Source organism: Neofelis nebulosa, chromosome 1, assembly GCF_028018385.1.
Source record: "Neofelis nebulosa isolate mNeoNeb1 chromosome 1, mNeoNeb1.pri, whole genome shotgun sequence".
Taxonomy (NCBI): Eukaryota; Metazoa; Chordata; class Mammalia; order Carnivora; family Felidae; genus Neofelis; species Neofelis nebulosa.
This window is the reverse complement of record NC_080782.1, coordinates 41,723,512-41,748,023: the sequence shown is the minus strand read 5'-3', so window position 1 is coordinate 41,748,023 and position 24,512 is coordinate 41,723,512. Positions and strand designations below refer to the sequence as shown.

Here is a 24,512-nt window from a genome sequence, read left to right as displayed (position 1 = left end):
CCTCTGTCCAATCTCTTCTGCACCCCCACCCAAAGCCCCTGTAGTATATGCCCTGTGATATTACTGTTTAGATTTCTGACCCAACTCTTCGACCAGACTAGAGGTTCCCTAGAGAGAGAGGGGTCATGACGTCTTCATCTCTGCATCCCTCACTGCACTTAACATAGTACCTGGGGCACAGTAAGGCTCAAGGAGTACATAAAAGAATACTTCAATAAGATTTTGTCTGGCTGACAGAAGATCTAGTTCCTAAATTCAGAAACTGAACTTTCTAGGAAACATTAGTCAGCTGGTCACATTCCTTTTCCTAAATTTGAGTTTCTGTAAAAGCCCCTTTCAACCACAGTGTGAAGATACCCGAATTTCTGTAAAGGAACAAAATGAGAATAGAGTAATCAGTCATTGGTTAGTAAACGATTCCAAGTCTAAAGAACTGAGCTTTCCACACAGAAGTGTGTATATATTCCCAGTTCCGTGTTAAATGTATACTGAGCACTCAAACACATTAAGGTGTAGGGTACCCAAGGGAAATTAGTGGACAATTTGTAAAAACCTCATCCTTTCTCATGGTGGTAAGCATGTGGTTCTGAGAAACAGAAGGGAAGGAGAGACAAGGAAGAAGAGTGAACTGAAGGTTAAGACAATTATAGTTTCTTGGTGAGGAAAAAGGGTAGAAGGCTGTTGACTAAGATACAAAGGGAGGCAGGGATTGTAAGAACACACTTCAGGACTCCCTCAAGCACCAAGCTAGCCACCAACATTCACTAAGCACACCTGGACAGACTGTCAACTGGGAAGTGGTTGTCTCCTCACTGCTCTGGATGCCTCAGGGGTCATCCCCCATGTGAGGCCCAGGTCTCTCACTAATCCCTGGTACCCTGATGCCAACAAAGCCTCTACTGTGGAAGTAATCCTCACGTCTTTTCTTCCCTGAGCTTTGATTCCAGAATATTTTTGTTGTGCTACACCTGCCCTTGAGAGCACCACCCAGATTCCCCTCCCCCTTGGGCTACTGCCCTTCTCGCCTCCTGTCACATTCCATAAGGATACGTTAACTGCGCCACAAGTTGTGGTAAGGACACATTATACAAAGGTCAAGTGTGTCTGTCAATTCTCATGATGACTCCCACTAACAGGTCCCGGCAAGACAACATCTCTCACCTGACAATTCCCTGGACTGCACGGACTCTCCAGATTTTTCTTCACGCTCAGAGTAACGCCGAGCACCATTCTTAGGAATCCAGACTTCCTGAAGTTCTAGACTGTCTTCCTCATCATCACTCTCTGAATCATGAACAGTAATTGGGGTTGGTTTTACGACACGCTGAAGACCACTGGGTCCTAAAACAAAAAAGCACAGGCCGAACAGTTACTTTTTGCCAAGAAGAAAGGCTGTCACTTTAAGTACTGTTTCCAGGGATCTGGACTCACGGAGATGCTATGGCTCTAAGTAGCCTCTCTTACCACTCACATTAACGGAATATACGCTTGGATAAGACACTGGGAAGCACTTTAAAATTTAAAGCATTATGAAAACCTTGAGTATAATTAATACGCCAACCAACAGTATGCAATTCTAAAGGCAGATCAAGACAGAAGATCGTACAGCAGCCCCCTTCAGGACCTTCACTATTTGAAAAAGTCACATAAGTCATCCTAAAAATAATCCTACTGAAAAAATAGGCTATTCTCCCAATTTTGCACATGTATGAATGAAGACAAAGGAAATGAGGCCGAACCTCAGACACCTACAGGACTGGTGAGAAGTCTCTGCCTTCTTTAACTGAGCATCACACTATCTCACTGGAGATATCAGGTATGTTCTTGAAAGGCTCGATGCATGTTACGGTTCGGTTATTTGAGTATCTGCATTTATGTAAAAAATGTTTTCTCTGTTTGGTAGTATACCTTAAAAACGTTTAGTTCTTATGACCCAATTCTCTCTGAAAAATGACTTAAGTTCACTCCACCGATAAAATGTAAGCTCCAAGGAACCTGGCCTGTCTTGTTCCTGTCACACTGTACAATGCCTGGCCCAGAGTAATACTCAGTTAATATTTGTTGAATAAGTGACTGCATCTGTAAGACACTTAAAACAAGGACAGTTAAAATATTTTCAATTCAAAGACAAGGTGGCATTCCAACAGACCAGGAGTGCGAAAATTTGAGCTGTAATTTCAGTTCTGTCCCCTGATGACCGGGGGAGTGGTCTTAAATTATGCAAATTCATTCTGAAACACTATTGGTTTCTCCACCTGTAAAATGCAGGGTTGTATAAGGTCATCTTCCGGGGCCTTATGACTTATGCCATAAGTCACCCAACGGCAAATGGAGACCAGATCTTGCTCTGTTAACTAAACTGGGTCAACCCCTCCACTCCTGCTCCTCCCCACCAAAAGGAAGGGAGAGAGAGGACAAGCAAAATACTTCATCAGGTCATTTATTTTCTCCATCACAATTTGAGGGCTGTCTTTCTACGTAAACACGCATGTGTGAACACCAACATAGAAAGAGGAGTTGTTACCACAGTTACACAAAATAACTAACCAGACCTTAGTAAGACACATAAATGTGCAGCAAGACCACCACTCTAACACAGGCAGGCCTCGAGAATAAATAGCATACAACACCTCGCTAGCTACAATATTGAAAAACAAATCACGCTGAGTGCTTTACTTTCATTAGAGTCAGGCCTGCGTTTTCGTAACCATGAATGTGGGAGTCACAGGATTACCTGCTTGCTCCTCGTCAACATCCACGGGGATGACCGCCTGACTGCGAGCTGCCGTCTCCCGTCTGCTCGCAGCCACCACCTCTCCGTCTTCTGGCACCATGTCTTCCATCTCATTCAATGCTTTAACGAAAATAAACACAAAGTGAAACGGGAGAGGTCTACAAAAACCACCACAGCAGGCAAGTCTGGGGCACCCCAGAGAAACGAACGGCGCTGTGATTATTAGGCCCACTCGGGAAGGACAGCCTGTAACTGGGCTTCATGAGACCGACGTGAACAAGGAGCACTCAGTTATTCCAAGGGACAGGAAATCACGATGGGGAAGGAGCACGTGGGGGAGCAAGTCCATCACTGGAGGACGAGAGCAGGGAGAACGGCACACAGCCGGCAGAAGAAAAGCACCACGTTCATTCCTGAAGAGGTTGACAGGAATGGCTCTATGAGGCAGCTGTGTGCCAGCTACCGGAAGCCTTATGATCACTTTACAAGCGCTGACAGTACCTGCCAGCTGAAACCACGACGTACTGGGCAAGCACGCTCAAACTGTACGTGTCCTCTCCTACTCTCTGAAGGCTGCGGTATCATTTTTGGCTAACACGTGACAAGGATTACCAACAAATAAACTAAGTGCACGTTGCAATTTTAGTACCACTCAGGTGTTTGGCATCAAAGAATTCGTGGCAGTTACTAATGCCTATCAGTGAATGAGAACGTGTGATTTTATTTACATTTTCCCCTAAGACGAGCGCAGTTTCAGACCGATAACCTCAATCAGTTTATCCTCTTAAGATAAAACGGTCACTTTTCCAAGAGGACCCTAAATAAAAGAATTCCTGGCTTTGCCAGCTTTTTACAAGGTTAAATTCAAATCCCCCAAGTCGGTATTCAAGGCCGTCCATCTAGTGCCCTCTTACAGCCTAAGCCTGTATGCCTGATCTCAGACTGAGTCAGGATAACAGCAGTACCATCCTTCACATTACAGCTCGGCCACGACACAGAGGGCAGCAGAGACTGTGTCCACCCTGTTCGTCACTGTATCCTCAGTACCTAGGGGTGCTCAATGACTATGGCTGGCAAGTCAATCAACCAGCCAACCATCTGGGTGAAATGAACAAACCAACAAAGAGAAAACAAGATCCTGTTCCTGAAAGAACTAAACAATCTACTCAGGTAGACAAGACAAACTCATACAGTTAACAAACAAGGCAAAATAGGATTATGACAGAAGACACCATTCAGCTAGGTGTCTCTGGAATATACAACAGTGAAATCTGAGATTTTATGGGGACAGTGGGATTTGCTTTGGTCTCTAATATACACTAAAACACATTCCCCCCCCCTACGTTCGGTCCCCCATCTCCAATTCCTGCCCAGCTCTAGCCCTCAATATTCTACATTTCATTTAGTGCCCAAAGGTGGGCTGACCTTGCATACAAACCTGTCATGATAAAAGACCAATCAATTTTCTTCATTTAATTCTTATGAGCAATTATGAACAGCAGTTGGTAATCAACGTGTCCATACTCTAACCTTACTTATTTCTTAAAGGAATCTTGTAAGGGCACTATTATTAGTCTCCTGTATGCAGTTAAGGAAAAGGTTAGTAATCTGCTAGGATTTGAACTGAGGTGTTTCCTGAACCTGCAATATACGGACAGTGAGTAAATGGAGAATTTATAGTCCCTGCTCTCAAAGAGAATGCACACATTCTAACAGAGATGTCAGAAATGCAGAATAAGGTCAGAAGAGACTTACTAAGTGCTAAAAAAGTCCAACTGCAAGGGGAATAATGACAAGAAAAGGAACAACTGCTTTTCCTGGTGGGCAGGGAAGTTTTCACCGATATGAAGTGATACTTCCTATACACCAGGAGGCAGGTTACATTTTCCTGGAGAGTAAGTATCCCAGTGATAAAAAAGAAAAAGTGTTTGTGTTGAGATAAGGGTGTAAGAGCAAACAAGGCTAAACAGGTAGCCTGGACCCCAAATTGTGAAAAGCTTAGAAAGCCTCGCTGAAAAGCTTACAATTATGTCTCCCAGACAGAGGTGAAGCATCAGAGCAGAAGTACCTTCCTATGTCCATGTGATAAGGTTTTCCAAAGCTGCTGAGCAACAGCTTTTTAGGTGTTTAATATCATATCCAAAAGTTACTTTATACTTAATTTCTTTCATGACCTTCATTCATTCGAGTATTTATTAAGCACCTACCACAACATGCTACTGTTCCCAGGTGCGAAGAAACAGTGATTATATTCAAGATCTCTATTCTCATGGAGGTTACTCCAATTGGGGAAAGGAAGAACTATTAATAAACAATAATAAAGAGATCTGATAGTAATATTTAATGTAACAAAAGAGAATAAATTGGTGGCTACTTAAGGTGGAAAGTTGGTCAGTAGGTACAAACTCCTGACGGCAAGTCATGAGGATGTGACCGACGTACAGCATGGTGGCTACAGCTAATACTGTACTGCATATGTCAAAGTCACTGACAGAGTAGATCCTAGCATTTCTCGTCACAAGAAAAAAGGCTGTAACGATGTATGGTGGCAGATGTCTACTAGACTTATTGTGGTGATCATTTCACAATATTATTTGTAAGTATCATCATGTGGTACACCTGAAGCTAGCATGCCAAGTATAACTTAATTAATAAAAAGGTGGTAGGGAAAGATATCTCTGAGATTAACATTTAAACTAAGACCTAATACCAAGAAGGAACCAGCCATGCAAAGATGGAGGGAGGGCCATCCTGAGAGGCAGCAGTCAGTGTAACAGGAGGTGTGAGCCTGGCTCACAGCAAGTGTGGTGGGTGAGGTGGGGACACGAGCACGAGGTGAGGACAGACCAGATCACGTAGGGTTTTATGGCCCAAATCAAGAAACTGGATTTTTTTCCTAAGGCAATAGGAAGCTACTAGAAAGTCTGAAGAAAGGGAGCCATGTCGCCTGGTATATGGTTTTTTTTTTTTTACATTTATTTATTTTTGATAGAGAGAGACAGAGCACAAGTGGGGGAGGGGCAGAGAGAGAAGGACACAGAATCCAAAGCAGGCTCTGGGCTCCGAGCTGTCGGCACAGAGCCTGACGCGGGACTCAACTCACAAACGGTGAGATCATGACCTGAGCCCAAGTCAAAGTCGTACGCTTAATCGAATGAGCCACCGAGGCGCCCTGTCTGGTGTATGTTCTAACAAGACTGCCCTTGCTGCTCCAAGACTTAATTTTAGCTGATCAAGAGAGAAAGCAGGGAGACCAGTCTGAGAGGTATTAAAGCCTGATGTGGCACAGTGGTGGTACAATGGGCAAGGAGAATGGAGAACAAATGGGGAGATTTTTAGAAGACAGTAACAAGTCCTTGTCATAGAGAGCAAGGAGGTGGTGATAAAGAGAGGACATGATTCCTGGTTTAGATGCTTTTGTGTCATGATATTTTATCATCAGGGCAGTACATTTTTTTCAGAATGATTTTAACTTACAGAAATTATGTAAGCAATCTTTTAATCAAATATCAATGTTTACCAAACGTTTTGTTCAGCTGAAATGTTATTTCGGTTGTAAAAAATCCCGTTACAAAACATAGTCATAAACCTTAATGGATCTGAGCTGTTTTTACAGATATATAACTGGTCTCTTTTATATAAAACCTGATTAGAAATTTAAAACCTTTATTAAATGTTGTAAAAATAAAGGAGAACTCACTGCCTTTTAACAAAATGATTTTATATGTAATCATTTCTAGTATTAGAAATATTATTTAGTGGTTAACAGTTATCTGCCCAAAATATAAAATAAAATGCATTTACTGTGATTTTTTTTTTTTTTTTTTTAACATTGTAGCTCATTCTCGGGCTTCAAATGTAAGGATTTTCCGAAAATTAATGGTTCTCAACCGGCGGCTCCAGACCAGCAGCATTAGCATCACTCGGGAACTTGTTAAAAATGAAAGTTATCTGGCCCCACCCAGCCCTACTAGCTTGGACCCTCTGAAGGCTAAGCCCAGCAACCTGTGTTCTGACAAGTCTTCCAGGTAATCCTGATGCACTAAGGTTTGAGAACCACTGCCAAAAACAAAGGCTGCAGAACAGTTTCACTTAGATTAATTTAGGTTAATGGAGGGCAGAGGGCAGTGGTGAAGGAAGGGAGCAGGGTACACAATTTTTAAAAGTAGGTAAGTACCTGGGATTTATGTGTTAAATCAAGACAGAAATTTGGTAAAATGATATATAGGCAAAACTATGCTTTGTGGTTATAATTACTTCAAAGGTAATTATATTAAAGCAATTTGGCAACATGTGTTAGCAATTACAGAAGCATGATTTTGACACATGGTAATTTTATGTTAGGCAAATTACTAAAATATGGACACCTACTCCTGTTTTAGAGTGTTGTAAAATGCAGGTAATGAACTTACATTTTCAATTAACATAACTAGCCCATAATAAAGCACTCTAAATCTTAAGAATTTTGGAAGCGCAAATATAAGAATAATATTCTTATTATATTATAATGTTCTGATAAATCAATACAGTACTCTACAAGCAATAAAATCATTTTCTGAAGCCCTACATCACCTTAATGATAACGTTCACTGAAAAACAGGATTATAGGAGTTTATAAACAAAGACACTTAACTTATGCAAATTAAATGGCTTTTCAAATTCTACAATGCCCTTCTTTTAAACTCTGCTACTCCATGCAAGCTGATGAAGTTTAAATACCACAAGACAATAAAGAGTGGGGGCCTCTGCTTCATTCTGGGGTTGTTCCAAAAACCAAGTAGTGGCCCATGCATGAAGACTTTTCAAATTGTAAATTGAGTTAAATCAACATGTCAATACCACTTTCAAAACTCAAGTAATTTTTAAGCTACTGTTAAGTTCGCATGTAGAGTAGAAGCATCGATGTCAGTCATTTCAACAAATGCTAAGTCCCACTCCCTGAACTGCTATTTAAATTATTTCTTTCTTCACTTTTTATTTGGAATCTTTCCACTTCTGGTTTTGATCAAAAGTCACATCCCAGCTCCTTATTTCTCACTTAAAAGAATCAAAGTGGTAAATAATATAGTAACAAATACAAATAAATATTTTGCCAACTCAGAGAGATGTGTGGAACCCATGTATATGACCATCGGCATTTCTCCACAAGTGCCGCCATCATCTTTGGTGTTCCTGGCCTTCTTCTGGTTGAAACTGATTCTTCAATCTCGGCATTTCTGTATTCATTCCTTTTGCTTCTTAGCCTTTCATGGCATTTGAAGATAGAGTACCTGACAACACTATACCTCAAAATGCGGTCTGTATGCAAGTGTCTCATCTCCTGAAATCTTAGCTTCAGATGTTAGTAAAGTTCCACTGCTCTCTCATGAACCAAATACAGTGTTCTTGCACACGTTCTGATCTCTGCTGCACCAATATGTGATTTCATAATGGAAGGCATTCTCCATTCTGTACTGAGAAGCCTATGGCCATGTAACTTCCTGGAGACTATCATCTGTCCAGTGCATCCACTCCAACCACAATGGGGTCCCTAGGATTTGGGTAGGTCTGCACTGTGGCTGCTGTAACAGTTTCTCATGGATGGTCTGTGTCCTCTGAAGTCCAGGTCCTCATGGTGCTATGTGATGGTACTTAGGGGCAAAAAGGCAAAGAGACAATACCTGACCTCACTCTCCCTCCTTCAGTCCTAGCACCTGCGGACTCTGCGCTTAATGATAAGTTTTTGTATTTTGGGGGGAGGATGTCAGGGGAGAGATTTAGCCCTAAGTTTAAAATTCCTAAAAGTACGCATGTAGAGATAAAAAGGATAAAGTTGTACATAACTGTAAATTACCGCAAGAAGTAAGAAGATTGAAGCTAGAAATAAAGGTTAGGAATTCGTTAGCATATAGTTGGTACCGAAGCTGGGGGTGAGTGAGCTCATCTAGAGAAAATGTGTAGAGACAGACAGACGAAGAGTCAAAGTAGAATAGAGAAGGTGCTGCAGGCAAAGGAAACTGAGCAGACACGTCCAGTGAGAAACTAGGAAAACCAGGAAGATGGTTTCAGAGACGCCAAGAGTTATCTCAGGAAGGTAGCAGTGGACAAGAATGACAAATGCTGCTGAGATGTTAAATAAGATGCAAGTGGAGAAATGACCATCATCTTTCTTAACAGAGCCACTGGTGACTTTACCGAGAGCCAAAATGGAGAGTTCTGCAGAAAACATGCGCGGTGAGAAAGTGAAGACAATGCCTACAGATGACTCTTCAGTCGGGACCTATATTCTTGGAGCAATCCAAAACGGAAGCGTGCTCAACACAGTGTGCTTTCATAATGAAAGCACTTACAGAACCTCAGGGCACCCTATTTCTCATTAATTACTGTGTCCAAGAAAATGAGCAAAAGGACAACGCTAACAAGATGGCGTGGAGAGATTCTTTTTCCAGTTCTTGAGGGTCAACCGGGAAACTGGAAAACATGGTAAGAACACAACTTCCCTCCATCCTCACTCACCAACAGAGGGGCAGATGCAGCCTAAGAACACAGGGGCTGGATACAGCAGGTGTTTAGTCAACACTGAAGAGCTGCATGGAGAATTATGTAAGTGAATCCAACAGGTCTTTATTAGCTCAGGTACCTAATTTGTTGGGTGGCTGCTGAGACTTGATGAAAGGCAAGTGAGAGGTGCCCAACACAATTATCTATCTAGCACATGACTGGTATTCATTTTTGTCAGATCTAGGAACATCCAAAAATAGTCTCCACAATGAAATTCAATTTACCTATTTATCGGTCAGGGAGATAGAATGGGATGCTCTTTTGCCCAAATCCTGAAAGTTAAATTTCAGTTAAGCCAGGCCTCTAAGGCTCACTGTACCCAAATTCCACAGCATTGATGCGTCCTTCCCATTCTGTATGCACCCTTACAGATTTTACGGACGAGAGGCATCATGGCTTTAAAACGAATAAGCAGACAGGCACATTTCATCCACCACCCACCCCATCTGCCTCGTCAACCAGGTCCCCACAATGTGTAAAGTGACAAACTGAAACGGGGGAGGAAGGGAACAGAACAGGGTCAGTCAGAGAAATGTAATCCAAAGTAAAAATCATTTCTGTTTGGAGCTCACAAAAGATCTGGGTTACCGTCGGCTGCAAACTGCTGCTCTCCTGGCTGCAGGTCTGGCCGGAAGTCGTTCTCCTCATCAGAGTCATCTGGATGATGGTGGTTGTTATCGTGGATGTTGGCATTATTCTGGGCATTATTGTCATTGTCATTGTTGGAGTTCTGGTTGCTAACAAGGGCCGAGGAAACCCCGATTCCTGTGCCTGCACTTAGACCAACTCGAGCACAGCCCTAAGGCAAGACGAAACCACAATGCGTGTTCATTGTAGTACAGAACACTTCATTTTTAACATTCCTTCATCTTTATGTAAGAATATCTACATAGCACGACTTTCACATATGCATAAAGGACCTTATTAAAGGCAAGCAAGACAAAGTGTTATCAGTCTGGATTTATAGGTGATGAAATGCACAGTGGAAAGAGGTCTGTGCTATAGCTGCGACCTGAAACCCCACATTCTAACCTCAAATCCTGAGCCTCCACCCACTATATTGTACTGCTTCCAACAGTGGGAATGTGACCATTAAGAACTGAGGAGAGGGGCTCCTGGGTGGCTCAGTTGGTTAAGCGTCAGACTTCAGCTTAGGTCATGATCTCACGGTTTGTGGGTTCGAGCCCCGTGTCGGGCTCTGTGCTGACAGCTCAGAGCCTGGAGCCTGCTTCGGATTCTGGGTCTCCCTCTCTCTCTGCTCCTCCCCAGTTTGCACTCTGTCTCTCTCAAATAAATAAACATTAAAAAAAAAAATTAAGAACTGAGAAGAGGAAAAAAAAACTGAGGAGAGAGAAGATAATTAGTTGAAACATCAAGTTTTTATTACAGGGTGAATGAAAAGTGTTATTTGTGAAGTAGTTTAAAAATAACATTCTGAACAATTAGACAATCTCAGATTTTTCAGGATATGCACAGGAAAGAGAACAGCAAAGTAAAACATTTCCAAAATAAATCCCTAATCCTTATTTATATCTGAGGTTCCTTTTTTTTTTTTTTTTTTTAATGTTTATTTATTTTGAGAGAGAGCATGAGTACAAGCAGGGGAAAGGCAAAGAGAGAAAAAGAGAGAGAATCTCAAGGAGGTTCCACACTATCAGCACAGAGCCTGACACAATTGGGGGTCAGGGGGAGGCTCGATCTCACAAACCACGAGATCTTGACCTGGGGCCAAAATCAAGAGTCAGGCACCTAACCTACTTGAGCCACCCAGGCACCCCATATATTTGAGGTTCCTAAGCAGAGATTTATTCTCCCAACTAACTGAGTAGTAAATTTGGCTTGGCTCAAATTTCCACCATTGCTTTTACCTTACCTTGTTTGTAGAACTGACGGAGACAGCTTTCCACTTACATTTTCCTTCCCCTTCTCTGGAGACCCCTTACCAGAACAAGGGACCATGTAACATTATAACCTTTATGCCTTCACTGAAGCTAGCAGTAAAAAGTCTAATTATAATGTAAAGGCATATTAGAAAGGAAATCACTTAGGTTTTGTGTTTTTCCTTGAGTATTAAAACAAATAAAAAATCCCACAAATGTGACTTACTTTGGGTGGCTCACGAAACATCTGGTCTAGCGAAATAAACTCCAGGCTGGGCAACAATTCAATAAACTGGCCAAAGGAGTCCAGCTTCAAAGCATGGCACCGCACTAAGTTGATATCAACCAATCGAGTCCATCTTGAGTGGTCTGTTGGAGAAATGGCATGGCCAGAGAATTTAACATTTTCGCCATTTTCTCCACTACAGATGAATTTTGCTATAGGTCACAAATACTTTCCAATCCTTTTTCTTTAAAGAACTTTGCTCTTCTCTCATGATCTCAAAAACTTGTTGACTAACCTATGATGTTTCCTTACCTAATTTCACTGTGAGAACTACATGGCTTGGGAACCATTAACTGGAAACCAAGTCAGCCTTGATTTAAAATGTGATCCATTCAACAACCTACAGGCCTCTTCAACAATAGGACACTAGTTAAAGAGATGTTGGTGCATTCATTTAATACAACATTATGCAGCTCTTTTAAAAGAATGAAGGAGAACTGAGTATTGCTATGGAAAGCTCTCCCAGATATTCCGAGTGTGAAAAACAAGCTACAGGACAGGATACACATAGTAAGGTCCTTTTGTATATATAAATCATTTTGAAATGCAATACATGTATAGGCTGCAATATGCACAAAATAATCTGTCCAGAAGAATATATAAGAAACCGTTGATGGTGGTTACCTTTGAGAAGAGGAGACTTTTCATTTTGTACCTTTCTGTACTGTTTGGTATTGTTTATCAAGTGCATGTATTACTTTTAGTTTTTAAGTGTTAACAGGAGTTCTGAGTGATGGGATTATAGGCCATTTTTTGTTTTCTTCTTTATACTCTTCTGTATTTAAGAAAACAAACAAACCAAAAATCCAATAAATGTTATTTTTTAAAAGTGATCTATGCTTGCTACAACCTAGTTTGTATTTCCCAATAACTTTTTGGTGCAGCTGGGCCAGGGACAGGATTTCACTTCCAGCAGGGGAGACATGGCCATTCTAATGAGTCATCTCAGCAGATGCCCCAGAGCCCGAAGAAGATAGGCTGGAGACGGCCCTGCAAGGGGCCGCAGTACCCCTGTGAGGCAGCGCAGACAGTAGAGGAGCTGTTCTGCGGGTGGCAGTGAGGGGGCCTGGTTTGGTGAAAGATGATGTCACAACGAAAGTTCTCTAGCTCTGAATTCACTTAAAGGTTTGTGAATTTAGGTATTCAAGAAGGGCCTTAAAGAAACTCAGGGAGGAAAATGAACCCCCCCAAATAAGGAAACATATCAATCACAAAAGTCACACTTGTACACATAAGGGATCAGGTGGGGAGAGGAAAGCTGAAATAGCCAAGGATTTTAAGGCAACTGAACAGTTCAATACAAGTTAATGTTAAACATGTCACCTAATTAAAGTTTTGTTTTGTTTTTTTTTTTAAATACATACCCACTTTGTCCTTTCAGATGATGTGCCATTTGAAGGTAATTCAGAGAAAACAAATATCCCAGGCAAAACTGCTAACATTAATTTTATGTCCCTGACTGAATGAAATATATATAAAATTCAGGGAAGTTGAATCCATAACCTAGACAGTGCCAATTTCTAGGCAGAGAATTTCAGAGTTCGAAGAAGCACGGACAGAATTCCAAGTTCATTATCAAAGGTTCCCAGAACTTGTACGAACGATCCATACAAAATATCTACATTTTTACAATAGGAATGCAATTCGTAACCACACAGAGAAAAAAAGAAAAACATATTACTTTCGATACCAGTCAGACATAGCCTTAGTTAAGCCTACAGTACCTGAGATCCAATTGTATGGGTTATGTAGATGGGGGCAATTATAAATTGCCAGGTATTTGATACAGGAAAAAACTTCATTGACTGCCTTCATCCCTATATCGGTGATGATACCAGGATTTTCTACCACATCGGCCAAACCATACTTTACCAGATCTGCATTTGCCATTCTACCTAGAAAGAGAAATTAAAAAAAAAAAAAAAAAAAAAAGGAGAGAGACAGAGAGAGAAATTCTTAAATGTCATGGAACGTTGCCAATTCTTTATTTTAACATCTAGTATATCACTCTCCATGACCATTCTGGGTCATCTATCCACCATGTGTTCAGGTTTGAGTACAATTTTAGGTTAGGTAGTCTGTGCAAATACCATTTATATTGCAAAATAAAAATTTATATTAAAAGCCAAGGGATAGCTAGTAGAAACATATTATTTTCAATTGTTCAGGAAAGGAAAAAAAGCAAAAATTCTTAAAAGTAAAACAACATATTGTATTAGTTCACACTTACAGGGAAGTTTTAGTTTTACCTTTTGAAAAGAAAAATAAGATCTTTAATACGTAATTCTCTTTCACAGTAACAGGATCGTGTTTTTGGAGTCAGGTATGGCCACATAGAAAAAAGTAAACTGGGAAATCAGACTCATTCTTAGCCCCTGTGGTATTGCTTAGTAAAGAGGTGCCCATCCCCAGAAAGTGGACTTCTAACTCAAATACACCCACTCCCTCTCCCACTGGGCTTTAGTGCCTCCTGTCATAGGCACAGACTGAGGGCCGGGGAGGTAGGGATTAGTAAAAGACGATCCTCCTACTAGACTAGACGGCACTGGAAAGCCTACCTCATTATTCGCCTTTTGTCCTCATTTCCCCTAGCTGCCTGCCCCTACTCTCTAAGACGGTCCACTTGACTATAAGCAATTTGAAGGAAAAAGGGAGTGTGACTAGTTCACAGCTATAATTTCTGTGTCCAGCGTAGTGCTGGGATGCAGGCACTCTCATCAATGTCTCTCACAGTCCTTACTGCCATCTGACACAAAACACAAACAAAACTGTTGCTCTGATGAAGCTGCCCCGCATATGGCAGGGACTGACACCTTTAGCCCAGAACACATTTACAACTATTTACTCCAAGCTCTACCAATTTTACTCTCCACACAGGTCACGGCCGCTCTCCTATAGTCCCTGTTTTTGGTATTTTCTGGCATTTCTTGCAGAGTTTACCTTAAGCCATCCTTTACAGTTTGAGTGAGCAATTTTCTTCAGCCTGCTTATAAAAACAGCAGGCTGTTTTCTTGTCCTTTGGATTTGAAACTTGTCTTCTCTCTAATGACTGGGTAAATCTTGAACTGGCTCTGTTCCCTGTCTGCATAAATGCTGCAAGCTAACATGATAAACCCACCTGATGTTCACTCCTTGGAGGCCACCTCCTTCTTCTGGCACTTAGGGTCTCCGGATTATCATACTCCCTCAAACACCCTGATGATATCACCTAGAACTCATTTTTGTTTCCTTTTTCTTTAGCCCACAGGTCAGCTAAAAGTAAAAGCTACCATTCACTAAATGCTTTCTAAATGTCAGAGACTGTAACGATAAAACTGGTTTTATTACTGACTCCTCCAAACCACCTGAGGGAAAAGTGGGAAGTGGTCTTACCTCCACTGTAACAAATGGGAAAACATGAACTTAAGAAGTAACCTGCCCAAGGGTCCCATCAGTTATGAGGCAGGTCTCTCCCCCGCTCTCCAAAGCCCCAGCACCAAAGACTACTCTATACTGCTCTGGTTTTTAAAGAGTTTTAGGTGATTTTTCTTATATTCTTAACACATAGCATCTGCTTTTCAGCATATCCATATCCCCAACCTGGCACTGTCATTTCTGCCATACATGTATGGGGCACAAAGGTGCTGTTTCCATTTAAGTTTTGCCAAGTCTTTGCAACAAAACAATGATACACGTTTTACTAGAGGTGATGCCACCTCCACCTTCTGGAAAGATGCTTCAAAATCTAAATCACTGGAAGAGTGAGTTTAAGGGATGAAGTATACATTCCTTCCTAGACAGTCTGTTAGAGGCACCTGTCATCACCGTGAGACAGAGAATCCTAGGCTGTCTCTGGAGGAACGGAGGCAAGTATGTATATGGAGAAATGGGTGAACTGCAGCAAATATGAAGACAAGAATTGCTTATGAAAGGTCAAGACGAGACTTCTATCAAAGAGACTATGAAACAAGTTATACTGCAAAGCACAGTAGTAGTCAAAAGGTAAAGTGTTTTTCTACTGAAGGTGCATTAAGGGGAAAGAGATACCTACAGGGAAACAGCTGGTTATAAAGACAATTCTTGGGGGCACCTGGGTGGCTCAGTTGGTTAAACTCTCACAGTTTGTGAGTTCGAGCCCTGCATCAGGCTCTGCGCTGACAGCGCAGAGTCGGCTTGGGATTCTCTCTCCCTTTCCCTCTGCCCCTCCCCTGCTTGCTCTCTTTCCCTCAAAATAAATAAAAATAAACTTAAAAAAAAATAATAAAGACAGCTCTTCAAGACTATCTTTCAGTGGACCTAAATTTGGCCATCTTGAAGATAGAAAATTTGTCAAGTTTTGAGCTTTGGAAAAGAGGAATAAATACAATTATAGAAAGAACACCAATTACCAAGTTAAAAATTGTGTTGGGTCACACATAAGATATTGTAGAAACAACACACAGAATGGAACCAACCTCAATCAAAACTAGAAAAGTCTGAGATCAAATACATTCACTTTATATGAATTTAGCATTTTAAAGCTGTGTTGGTGAAAAGCCAATCTTTTTCAAAGTTATACACATTAAAAAGGATTCCCACGTTAAATTGGCAAGAAGATAAGGATTTGCTTTCTCAATCCTTCATATGTAATAATGAGCACCGCCACAAGGAAAAAGTGAACAAAACATTACTGTGACATCTGTTTGACCTAGATTGTCCTGACTAGAGGAACTGAGCCTTCTTATGTTCTTCTACAACGCAAATTAGAGCCTGAGGAAAAAAATGCCATCTAGTATGATAGTGAGTAAAAAGACTTGTTATAAATTACATGGGGAAGAAACTAATTCTTGCAAAAATCAAAACATGCTGGTGGTAGAAATGATCTTGCATGTCTGATTAATGTCATGGGGAGAAAAGCTTGAATAATGAATTGACATGCATTCAAACCCAACTGAATGAGTTCCCAGTTGTAAATACATTCCAGAAAATGCTGTGAACAAGCCTTCCAACAGCGAGCATCATCAAATGAATACTGACCATTACGTGCTCACACTATCTGGGAAATCCAGAACCCCCAGCGGGCTTATTATGGAAATGAAGAGCATGGACAGGGAATGGAACCTCATCTGAGAGGACCATCAAAAGCTTCAAGAAGTGTGGCAGATCAAATTCAACAAATGGAACCAAGGATGATGTTCTGTGAAAAAAATGAAGCAGAATGGGAAAGAAACTTGGGCAGTAAAATGGAGACAATATCAAATGTAGGTAAGGACTTTTTTTTTTTTTTTGTATACTGTTAATCATATATTTTCCATAATATGCTAAATCAGAAGCAATATGGGAAAAAAAATCACTGACACTTCAAGTTGAAATTACAAGTTTCTTTTTCAAGAAGAGAGAGCACCTAAGATTTTAAGCTAATATTCAAGAAAATATGGCATATCTCAATTCAGGTTTCAGTTTGTCAAGTAAGTTCTCTACAGCAATTCCAGAGAATAAAAACAGTTGATTAAGTCTTACTCTGCAGCAAAAACTCATCTACATATCCCAGATGAAGTGTTTCAAACTGGGGGAACTCCAACTCTGCCATCTTTAGGGCAGAAAAGACGCCATCTTTGGTTAGGGAAGGCTGGATCCGAACTTCATGTAACCTATGAACAAAGAGATAAATATCAGAGTAAAACAAAAACCATCAGAATCAAAGGGTCTTCCTAACATAAGCCTCTGAAAGAAGTTCATCTTATTGGAGTGCCAAAGGCAAACAACTTCCTCCTCCTCTACTAAAAAACATTAGGGATGTTTTGTTTTTTAAGTTTTTAAAATTTATTTTGAGAGAGAGAAAGAGAGAGAGAGAGAGAGAGAGAGAGAGAGAGAGAGAGAGAGAGAGAATCCCAAGAAGGCTCCACACTGTTAGTGGGGCTTGATGTCATGAACCACGAGATCGTGACCTGAGCCGAAATCAAAAGTGAGACGCAAAACCGACTAAGCCACCCAGGCACGCTGAGATGTTTCCTTCAAAGGAGCATTTTGCAAAGTGTGGGCACATCTTAGGCAGTACACTGAAGTTACATTAATTAACAATGAATTATACAGTAAGAATCTTATATCCTTTCAAGGTGCTTTCTTTTTCTTTTAAAAAAAAAATTCTCTTTAATGTTTATTTTTCAGACAGAGCACCAGTGGGGGAGGGGCAGAGAGAGCGGGAGACACAGAATCCGAAGCAGGCTCCAGGCTCTGAGCTGTCAGCACAGAGCTCGACATGGGGCTCAAACCCATGAATAATAAATCAGACACTTAACAATAAGTCAGACACTTAACTGACTGAGCCACCCAGATGCCCCTCAAGGTGCTTTCTTAACCCTGGTTAAGTTAAAAGTCAGAATCTGCATCTGGTGTTATTTCTTTCACATCTTTTTTATGCTAGCTGTTAAAGTACCATTTTAACAAAGATTATAGTTCTATATTGGGTAACAAAACCTACTTACTTAAAGTTAGAAACCATTTTTATTTATATTCTTAATATACTATTGATAGAGAGCAAGAGTTTTGTTTTTGAATAAATTTAAAAAGTGGTTACCTCAATTTAAATAAAACAAAAGTAGAGGTAGACTTTTGATCTGTAGGAAACAGTTAAATGTGGCATAAACCGATACAAAGAAAGATATGTTAAAAATATAAAAGTGTTACAAGTTCGGGACTCTTAAAAAGCTGATTTAAAATACTGATTTCTAAATAGCAAATACTGTCACCAACTAACTGAAATCATTCCAAAATCATATACGTTGAAATACATGGTTCCCAAGAGAGCTGCAGAAACCAGTGCATCAATGCTGACTTCTGTTGGACTCTCAGGCACTTCCAGAATGTTGACTGCTCTTCTGAGGTGAGACCACACCCTTTCAGAGTTAGCTGGATCTGGAGTGCAGCTCGACTGGTCAGCAGTTATATATAACACAAGATTACCAATAAGTGACACCCTGATGCTAACGTAAACAACTCCTTTGTATTTTAAATCAGGACAAGGCATGATCAAACTTCATACACACACTCCCCCAATTTTTGGAAAACCGGAAAAAACGTAATTCTAAGACAAAAGGCAATGTGAAGAGGAAACATACCTACGAGCAGCAGTGATGATGAGGTAACCAAGATCTACTTCAAGAGCGTTTTTGCAAGCTCCCAAAACAATAGTGTGCAAATTTCTAAAACCACCTAGTTAAGGGAGAAAATGAACAAAAACAGTATTTTGTTTGACCACAGCACTTTTAGTAAAGTATTTATACACACTTTTTTACACACTTCAGATGATAACTCTTTGGTTAAAAGTAAATCTAAGCTTGTCTTTCCATTCATATTAATATCTCAATATGAATTATGGCTACTAGTCATTTCCCAGAAAGAGATGAAAATGGATAGATACTGTCCTTCTGAAAAGACACTCTGACAGCATCAAAAAATTACTCCAAATTACTGAGGCGTTTGAGAAAGGATTTTCAGAAAACCAGAAGTTCATAAGGAAACCATTAAAAAAGGGATCCTGACATTTTCTAGCCAAGGTTTGAACCTCCAATAGAACATACAGAACAAGACCAGCAAGCACTTCCTTAATGTCAACTGGGGTTTTTTTTTCCATGTTTTTGAAACTTGCAAATATAGAGCAAAAAAAGCACACAAATTATTAATGTATACAGCTCAATGAATTTTCTCAAGATTGACTTTCAACTTTTATGAATTAAAGCCATACAGTATGTACTTCTGTATTTGGTTTTTTACTAAACATTTTGCTTATGAGATTCATCCAGATTGTTGCATATAGCGGTAGTTTATTCATTCACATTGCTGTGTAATATTCTTTTGCACGAAGATGTCACATTTTAATCATCCATGCTGTTGCTGATAGGCATCTGGGTGGTTCTCATTTGGAGGCTATTATGAACAGTGTTACTGTGAACAATTTTGGGTATGTCTCCTGAAAATCGTATGTATGCACTTCTGTTGTATTTGACACCAGGAATGCAACTGTTGATATGCATATAATCAACTTTAGTAGATATTATCAAACAGTATTTCCAGTGATTATATCAGTTTATACTCACCAGCAGTGTATGGAACACTATTGTCTTTTTCATGTCAGTCATGCTTAGGCATAGTCATTTTAGTGTTTGTGTATCACACTGTAATTTTATTTTTTGCATTTCCCTAATAGATTAATGACGTTTATTATTTTTTCATGTTTATTGCCCATTTGGTTATCCCCTTTTGTGAAGTTTTTTCTATTCAAGTTGTATCCCCATTTTCTGCCTTTTTCTCATTCATCTTAAGAGTACTTCATATATTCTAGATACAAGTCCTCTATCTGGTATCTGTATCGCCAATAGATTCTCCCACTTGGTAGCCTGGCTTTTCACTCTCTTAATCGTGCCTTTGATGAATGGAAAAAATCTTAATTTTAATATAGTACAGTTTATCAATTTTTTCTTCATGGTTAAGTGCTTTTTGGTATCCTGTTTAATAATAAATCTTTGTCTACCTAAGGTCAAAAAGATATTCTCCTACGTTTTCTTTTACAAACTTTTTGTTTTTCACATTTGGATCTAGGAGTCATCTGGAATTAACTTTTGCGTGAGGTATGCTGACTCCTTAAGTAAAATATAAGGTAGAATCATTCTTAAACCCCCATTAGCAGAGAAAAGTCTGTTTCTCTCTCAGGATGTGGATACAAACTCTTAACTTTTGGCATCTCCCTCTAGGTCTTCTGATAAATGGTTTCACTGTGGTCTCCTTACCCCTGACTTTTTCCTGCTAGCTACAGGCATGCAGTAAAAATAATGCTGTTAATCTCGAGGGGGCCTGCTCCATCCCCTTTACACAATGTAATGAAGTCTACTTACGTCAGACTAGACTGACAAAATGCCTAAAAATGTAGTGCTTACTCATATTTTAACAGTATTAAGAATGTCAATTGTTACCAATGGTACTTAATAATTTTCCACTTGTATTTCGAATATACAAAGTTAGATTTTTAGTTCTCAACTATTAATTACCTAACTAGCTGAATTTCTTACTATTTTTAGTGCAGTGAGATGTTTAACGTGGAGCACATTCCGTCACGTATCATTATTTCAAAAACCATGAAAGGACCTAGAGAGTAAAATATATTTTTCTTTTCGAAGCCATCATCTGATGAACAGATCCAATATCCAAGTGATACACATGAAACCCTTTTATTTTTTTTAAAGTTTATTTATTTATTTTGAGACAGAGAGGGAGGGAGGGACAGAGAGAGGGAGAATGAGAATCCCAAGCAGGCTCTCTGCACTGCCAGCACAGAGCCCAACATGGGGCTCAATCCCACAAACCATGAGATCATGACCTGAGCTGAAATCAAGAGTCGGACGCCCAACTGACTGAACCACCCAAAAGCCCCAACATGAATGAAAGCATTTTATATACCATCAAGTAATAGACAAATGTCAGACACTATCATTACTAATGACTGAGTCCTTTTGTAGACCCAAGGTATACAAGTCAAAAATCGTCTCTTATCACCAATGGACACTTGAAATCCCTGTAAGTATCTCTCAGAAAAATTCCAAATACAATAGATGTATGATTAACTAGTAAGTATTAACAAGCCAGAAAACATGCCTTACCACTGTACTATTTATCCTGAGATGGTTGAACACAGCATAAAAAAAAAAAAAAAAAAAAGACTGCTATCCCATGCTCATGGTTATTCTCCATTACACACCAGACAGAAAGGGCAATTACTAACAAGCATTTTCTTTCAAAATGACTCACAAGTGAAGCTATAAAAGCATAATAATTTTTTAAATGGATTTAAAAAGTATTCAGTAACTAAAGTAAAATGAGTACCTGATCTCCAACTGTCTTCAACTACGTGTTGGATAAGACCTCCAAGGAAAGGAACTCGAACCATTTCCAAATGTTCCAAGTTTCGGGCAGAGGCTAAGCCTGTTACTAAGGGGACATACTTCAAGGAGTTTGTGGGTCCTGGTGGGGGGAAAAAAACTTCAGTGGAATGATGTAAATTGCCTTAAAAATAAATTTTCAAACCAGCAGCTGAAATGAATTAACTTATGAATTCTATGTGTGAAACTGACAGCCAAGTAGTTGACCCTCTGTAACTTATACTTATTAAAAATGAAAGTACGTATTAGCCTGTTAACCATATATTTATTCAGCATAAGGATTTCTCAGTAACACTGGAGAGACACTTAGTATTTTTTGTAAATCCCCTGAAGTCTCAATAGTTTTGAACTCAAAATAACTAAGGAGAGAAAGCCAAGTTGAAAATTTGATCCTTCACTCAAGTAAATAGCTGATCATAAATACCTCTCTAGGTGACCAGTATTGTATTAGATGTTATGGAAGATCACAAGATACAGTCCAATCTATCAAAGAGCTTGTAAATGACATGGAGATGAAACCAACATGACTAATTATAAGGATAAAAAGGTGTAACATATCAACTACAAAAACAGGATCTGTTATACTATATGAAAAAGAAAAAATAAGAAGAAAATGCAGGTGTATGAGAAAAGGCAGAACTCGAAGGACGTACGCAGGTGGAAGGAAGTGTCTCCCTCAGGACAAGGAAACATAACACAGTGTAAAGGAAGACACTGAGGTGAAGGCTGGTATGGTTGCATAGGGGACAGGGAACAGGCAGGTCTGAAAATAAAAGAAGGTACATCTTGGAAAAGAGTCAAAAATAAAGATAACAAGAGAGGCCCTGGTTAGCACTTTAAAGCAAATACTTCCCACTTGATAATGTAGGGCAACAGAGTCACTGAAGGTTTCTGAACAGAAAAGCAGTGCTTTTTGCTTTACAGGAGATTAAGTCACAGTACTATTTACAAGCAGGATAGTTAGGAGACAAGAAACAAAGAAATCAGACGGAGATCTATTAAACAATCCTACCGAAAGTAAAAAGAGCCTATAAAAATATGTAGAGACCCTGTGCTGCCTTTTTTTTTTTTTTTTTTTGCTAAGGTAAAACACAAATCACGTCTACGGACTTTAAAACAAAAAGTACATTTATTTTCACGAGGTAAGTAAATTATAAAACATAAACAGTAATAGCATAGTATAATTCCATTTACAAATGTGGCTATGGGTTTCCTTTAGGGTATTTCCGGAATAGCATATGCACAATTAATTCCACCACAACCATGTACCATTACCTGCACAGTTCCTCATGACGAAAGTTCGTAAACTGATGCAAAGAAAGTCTTTGAACGGCTGTGGTTTGGTGAGTCTTACCCATTTCATATAAAGGTGCCTTAGCATCGGGATACAAGGAATTTCAGGAACATTCACCCCTAAAAACATATACCAAAAAAAAAAAAAAAAAATCACTAAAAAACTGTATTCTGTTTGTATTCTGCCTGTGTAAAAGTGTAAGGTTCTGCTTTTCAAGTTGACAATTTATCCTTCATGGATATTTTTAACAAAACAAACTACCTAATTAAATTCTATCAAGTTTGGCTTATTTAAAACAGGCTCGTAAAGAACAATTTAAGCAAACCGTAAGTGTACTACTTTGTTCTACTTTGTTATTTCTTTAGAAAAGGCAAATGGGAAGATGAGATTTTAAAAGTATTTCCACATTTTATACACATGAATCTTTCTCATAAGTCTATAACTCTTCTGGGACTCACATACCCAAGAAAAGTAAAATGCAAATAAGTTACTGAAAACAAAATTGTGTGGAAGGAATACACAACAGTATTCTTTGATGTCAACGCCCACCATCCCGCCAGTGAGAAAACTAAATGTCTCAGGACACAGGCAGGCTAGCTGGCTTCAAATATTGTGGTTTCTGGATGATATCCAGAGACAGACATTAAAGTTGTTTCTACCAATGAATGAACCTTAAGGACTTGGAACTGTGTGGCAGGAGCCAGTCAGTATGACTCTGGGAAAGTGAGAAACCCATCAGTCATTTACTTTACTATTTCAAACTGATAAAGGTACTTTATCCTTCTGATCTGTAAGTGGCTTAATACTAGGAATCATACCTGCAAAGGACCCTGGCTGAAAGAAAGGGAGGTAAAGGGGCAGGAAAAGCCAAGACACATGAAAGAAGAAAGACAGGTAACTTGTAAGTTCTAAATGGAAGGAAGTGGATCAAGGAAACTGCCCAACAACTAAACCCTGCAGGCTCGTGAAAAGCTAAGGAAGTGACACAAGTCTTTGAGAGAAATCCGAGGACACGGTGAGAGACCATTTAACAAGCAGTAGCTGGCAAAACTAGTTTAATACGACTTTGCACTCAAGTTGCTAGAAGCCCTGCTAGAGAAGGCAGAATCAAGAGTACGTGAACGGTAGTTTCTGCGAAGGCTAAATTCCACAGGATGCTCCAGTATCAGGATTAGTCCTGCCATCCGGCCCTCCCCAAAAGGCAGTTACCTTTAGCCTGGAACTACGCATATACACTGTATGGCAGCAGACAGGAAGTAAAATAGGGGATGAGACCAAAGGAAGAAAGGCAGAGGAAACGAAGTACAGACCGAGACTCAAGATGCAGAATTTACAAAGGTATGTTTAGCACCTACCAAGATGGTGGCATTTCTAATTAGGAATCTCAAAGTAGCAAGGGTGAGACAGATCTAGGCAACACTGCGATATCCTGTGCCCAATCCACGTTTTGCCCCAGATCCATTCTATAAACAAAGGACAGTTACGGGTCCTCCCCTGAATGTGCATTAATTTACTGTACACATTTGTATCACCATCACTGCTGAATTAATCAAACTGCTGAATTAATCAAATGAATTAATGCATTTCAACAAAATTTACCAACCACTTATATCTGCAATGAACAATGACAGGAATTATGGAAAATATAAAGATATAAAAACAGTTTCTGACTTTACAGAGCCTATGTTATAAACTGCAGATATCACAGAATCTTTGTATCTAAAAATCCAATCCCGAACTAGATATCCAAGTGCCTAATCAGAAGCACTCCTTGATCTTGTAAATAAAAGGCTGCTAGAGAGCTTTCTTCTTATGCCATAATTGTGCACCTAAGTCCTATTTAAGACCTACTTCTGTTAAAAAAAATAATAATCATAGTAATTTTTTA

At 39.6% G+C, this 24,512-nt stretch overlaps 1 protein-coding gene and 1 long non-coding RNA gene across 10 annotated transcripts in view; one reads left to right on the top strand and one right to left on the bottom strand.

Annotated features, from left to right (window-relative positions):
- Nucleotides 1-24,512, bottom strand: part of FBXO38 (F-box protein 38) — a 56,063-nt gene that overhangs the window by 13,952 nt on the left and 17,599 nt on the right. For all 9 annotated transcript variants that reach the window (XM_058719567.1, XM_058719568.1, XM_058719569.1 and 6 more), the window contains 9 exons: nt 22,606-22,743; nt 21,275-21,412; nt 18,517-18,610; nt 16,919-17,049; nt 13,165-13,335; nt 11,381-11,523; nt 9,863-10,073; nt 2,735-2,854; nt 1,162-1,341 (listed from right to left, as the gene is read on the bottom strand). In XM_058719567.1, the coding sequence (XP_058575550.1) occupies nt 1,162-1,341; nt 2,735-2,854; nt 9,863-10,073; nt 11,381-11,523; nt 13,165-13,335; nt 16,919-17,049; nt 18,517-18,610; nt 21,275-21,412; nt 22,606-22,743 (1,326 nt within the window). The remainder of the gene's footprint in view (nt 1-1,161; nt 1,342-2,734; nt 2,855-9,862; nt 10,074-11,380; nt 11,524-13,164; nt 13,336-16,918; nt 17,050-18,516; nt 18,611-21,274; nt 21,413-22,605; nt 22,744-24,512) is intronic.
- On the top strand, nt 8,096-10,637 carry LOC131506062 (uncharacterized). The gene is made up of 3 exons (XR_009258711.1): nt 8,096-8,275; nt 8,891-9,196; nt 9,646-10,637. It is a non-coding gene; the product is annotated as an uncharacterized LOC131506062 (long non-coding RNA).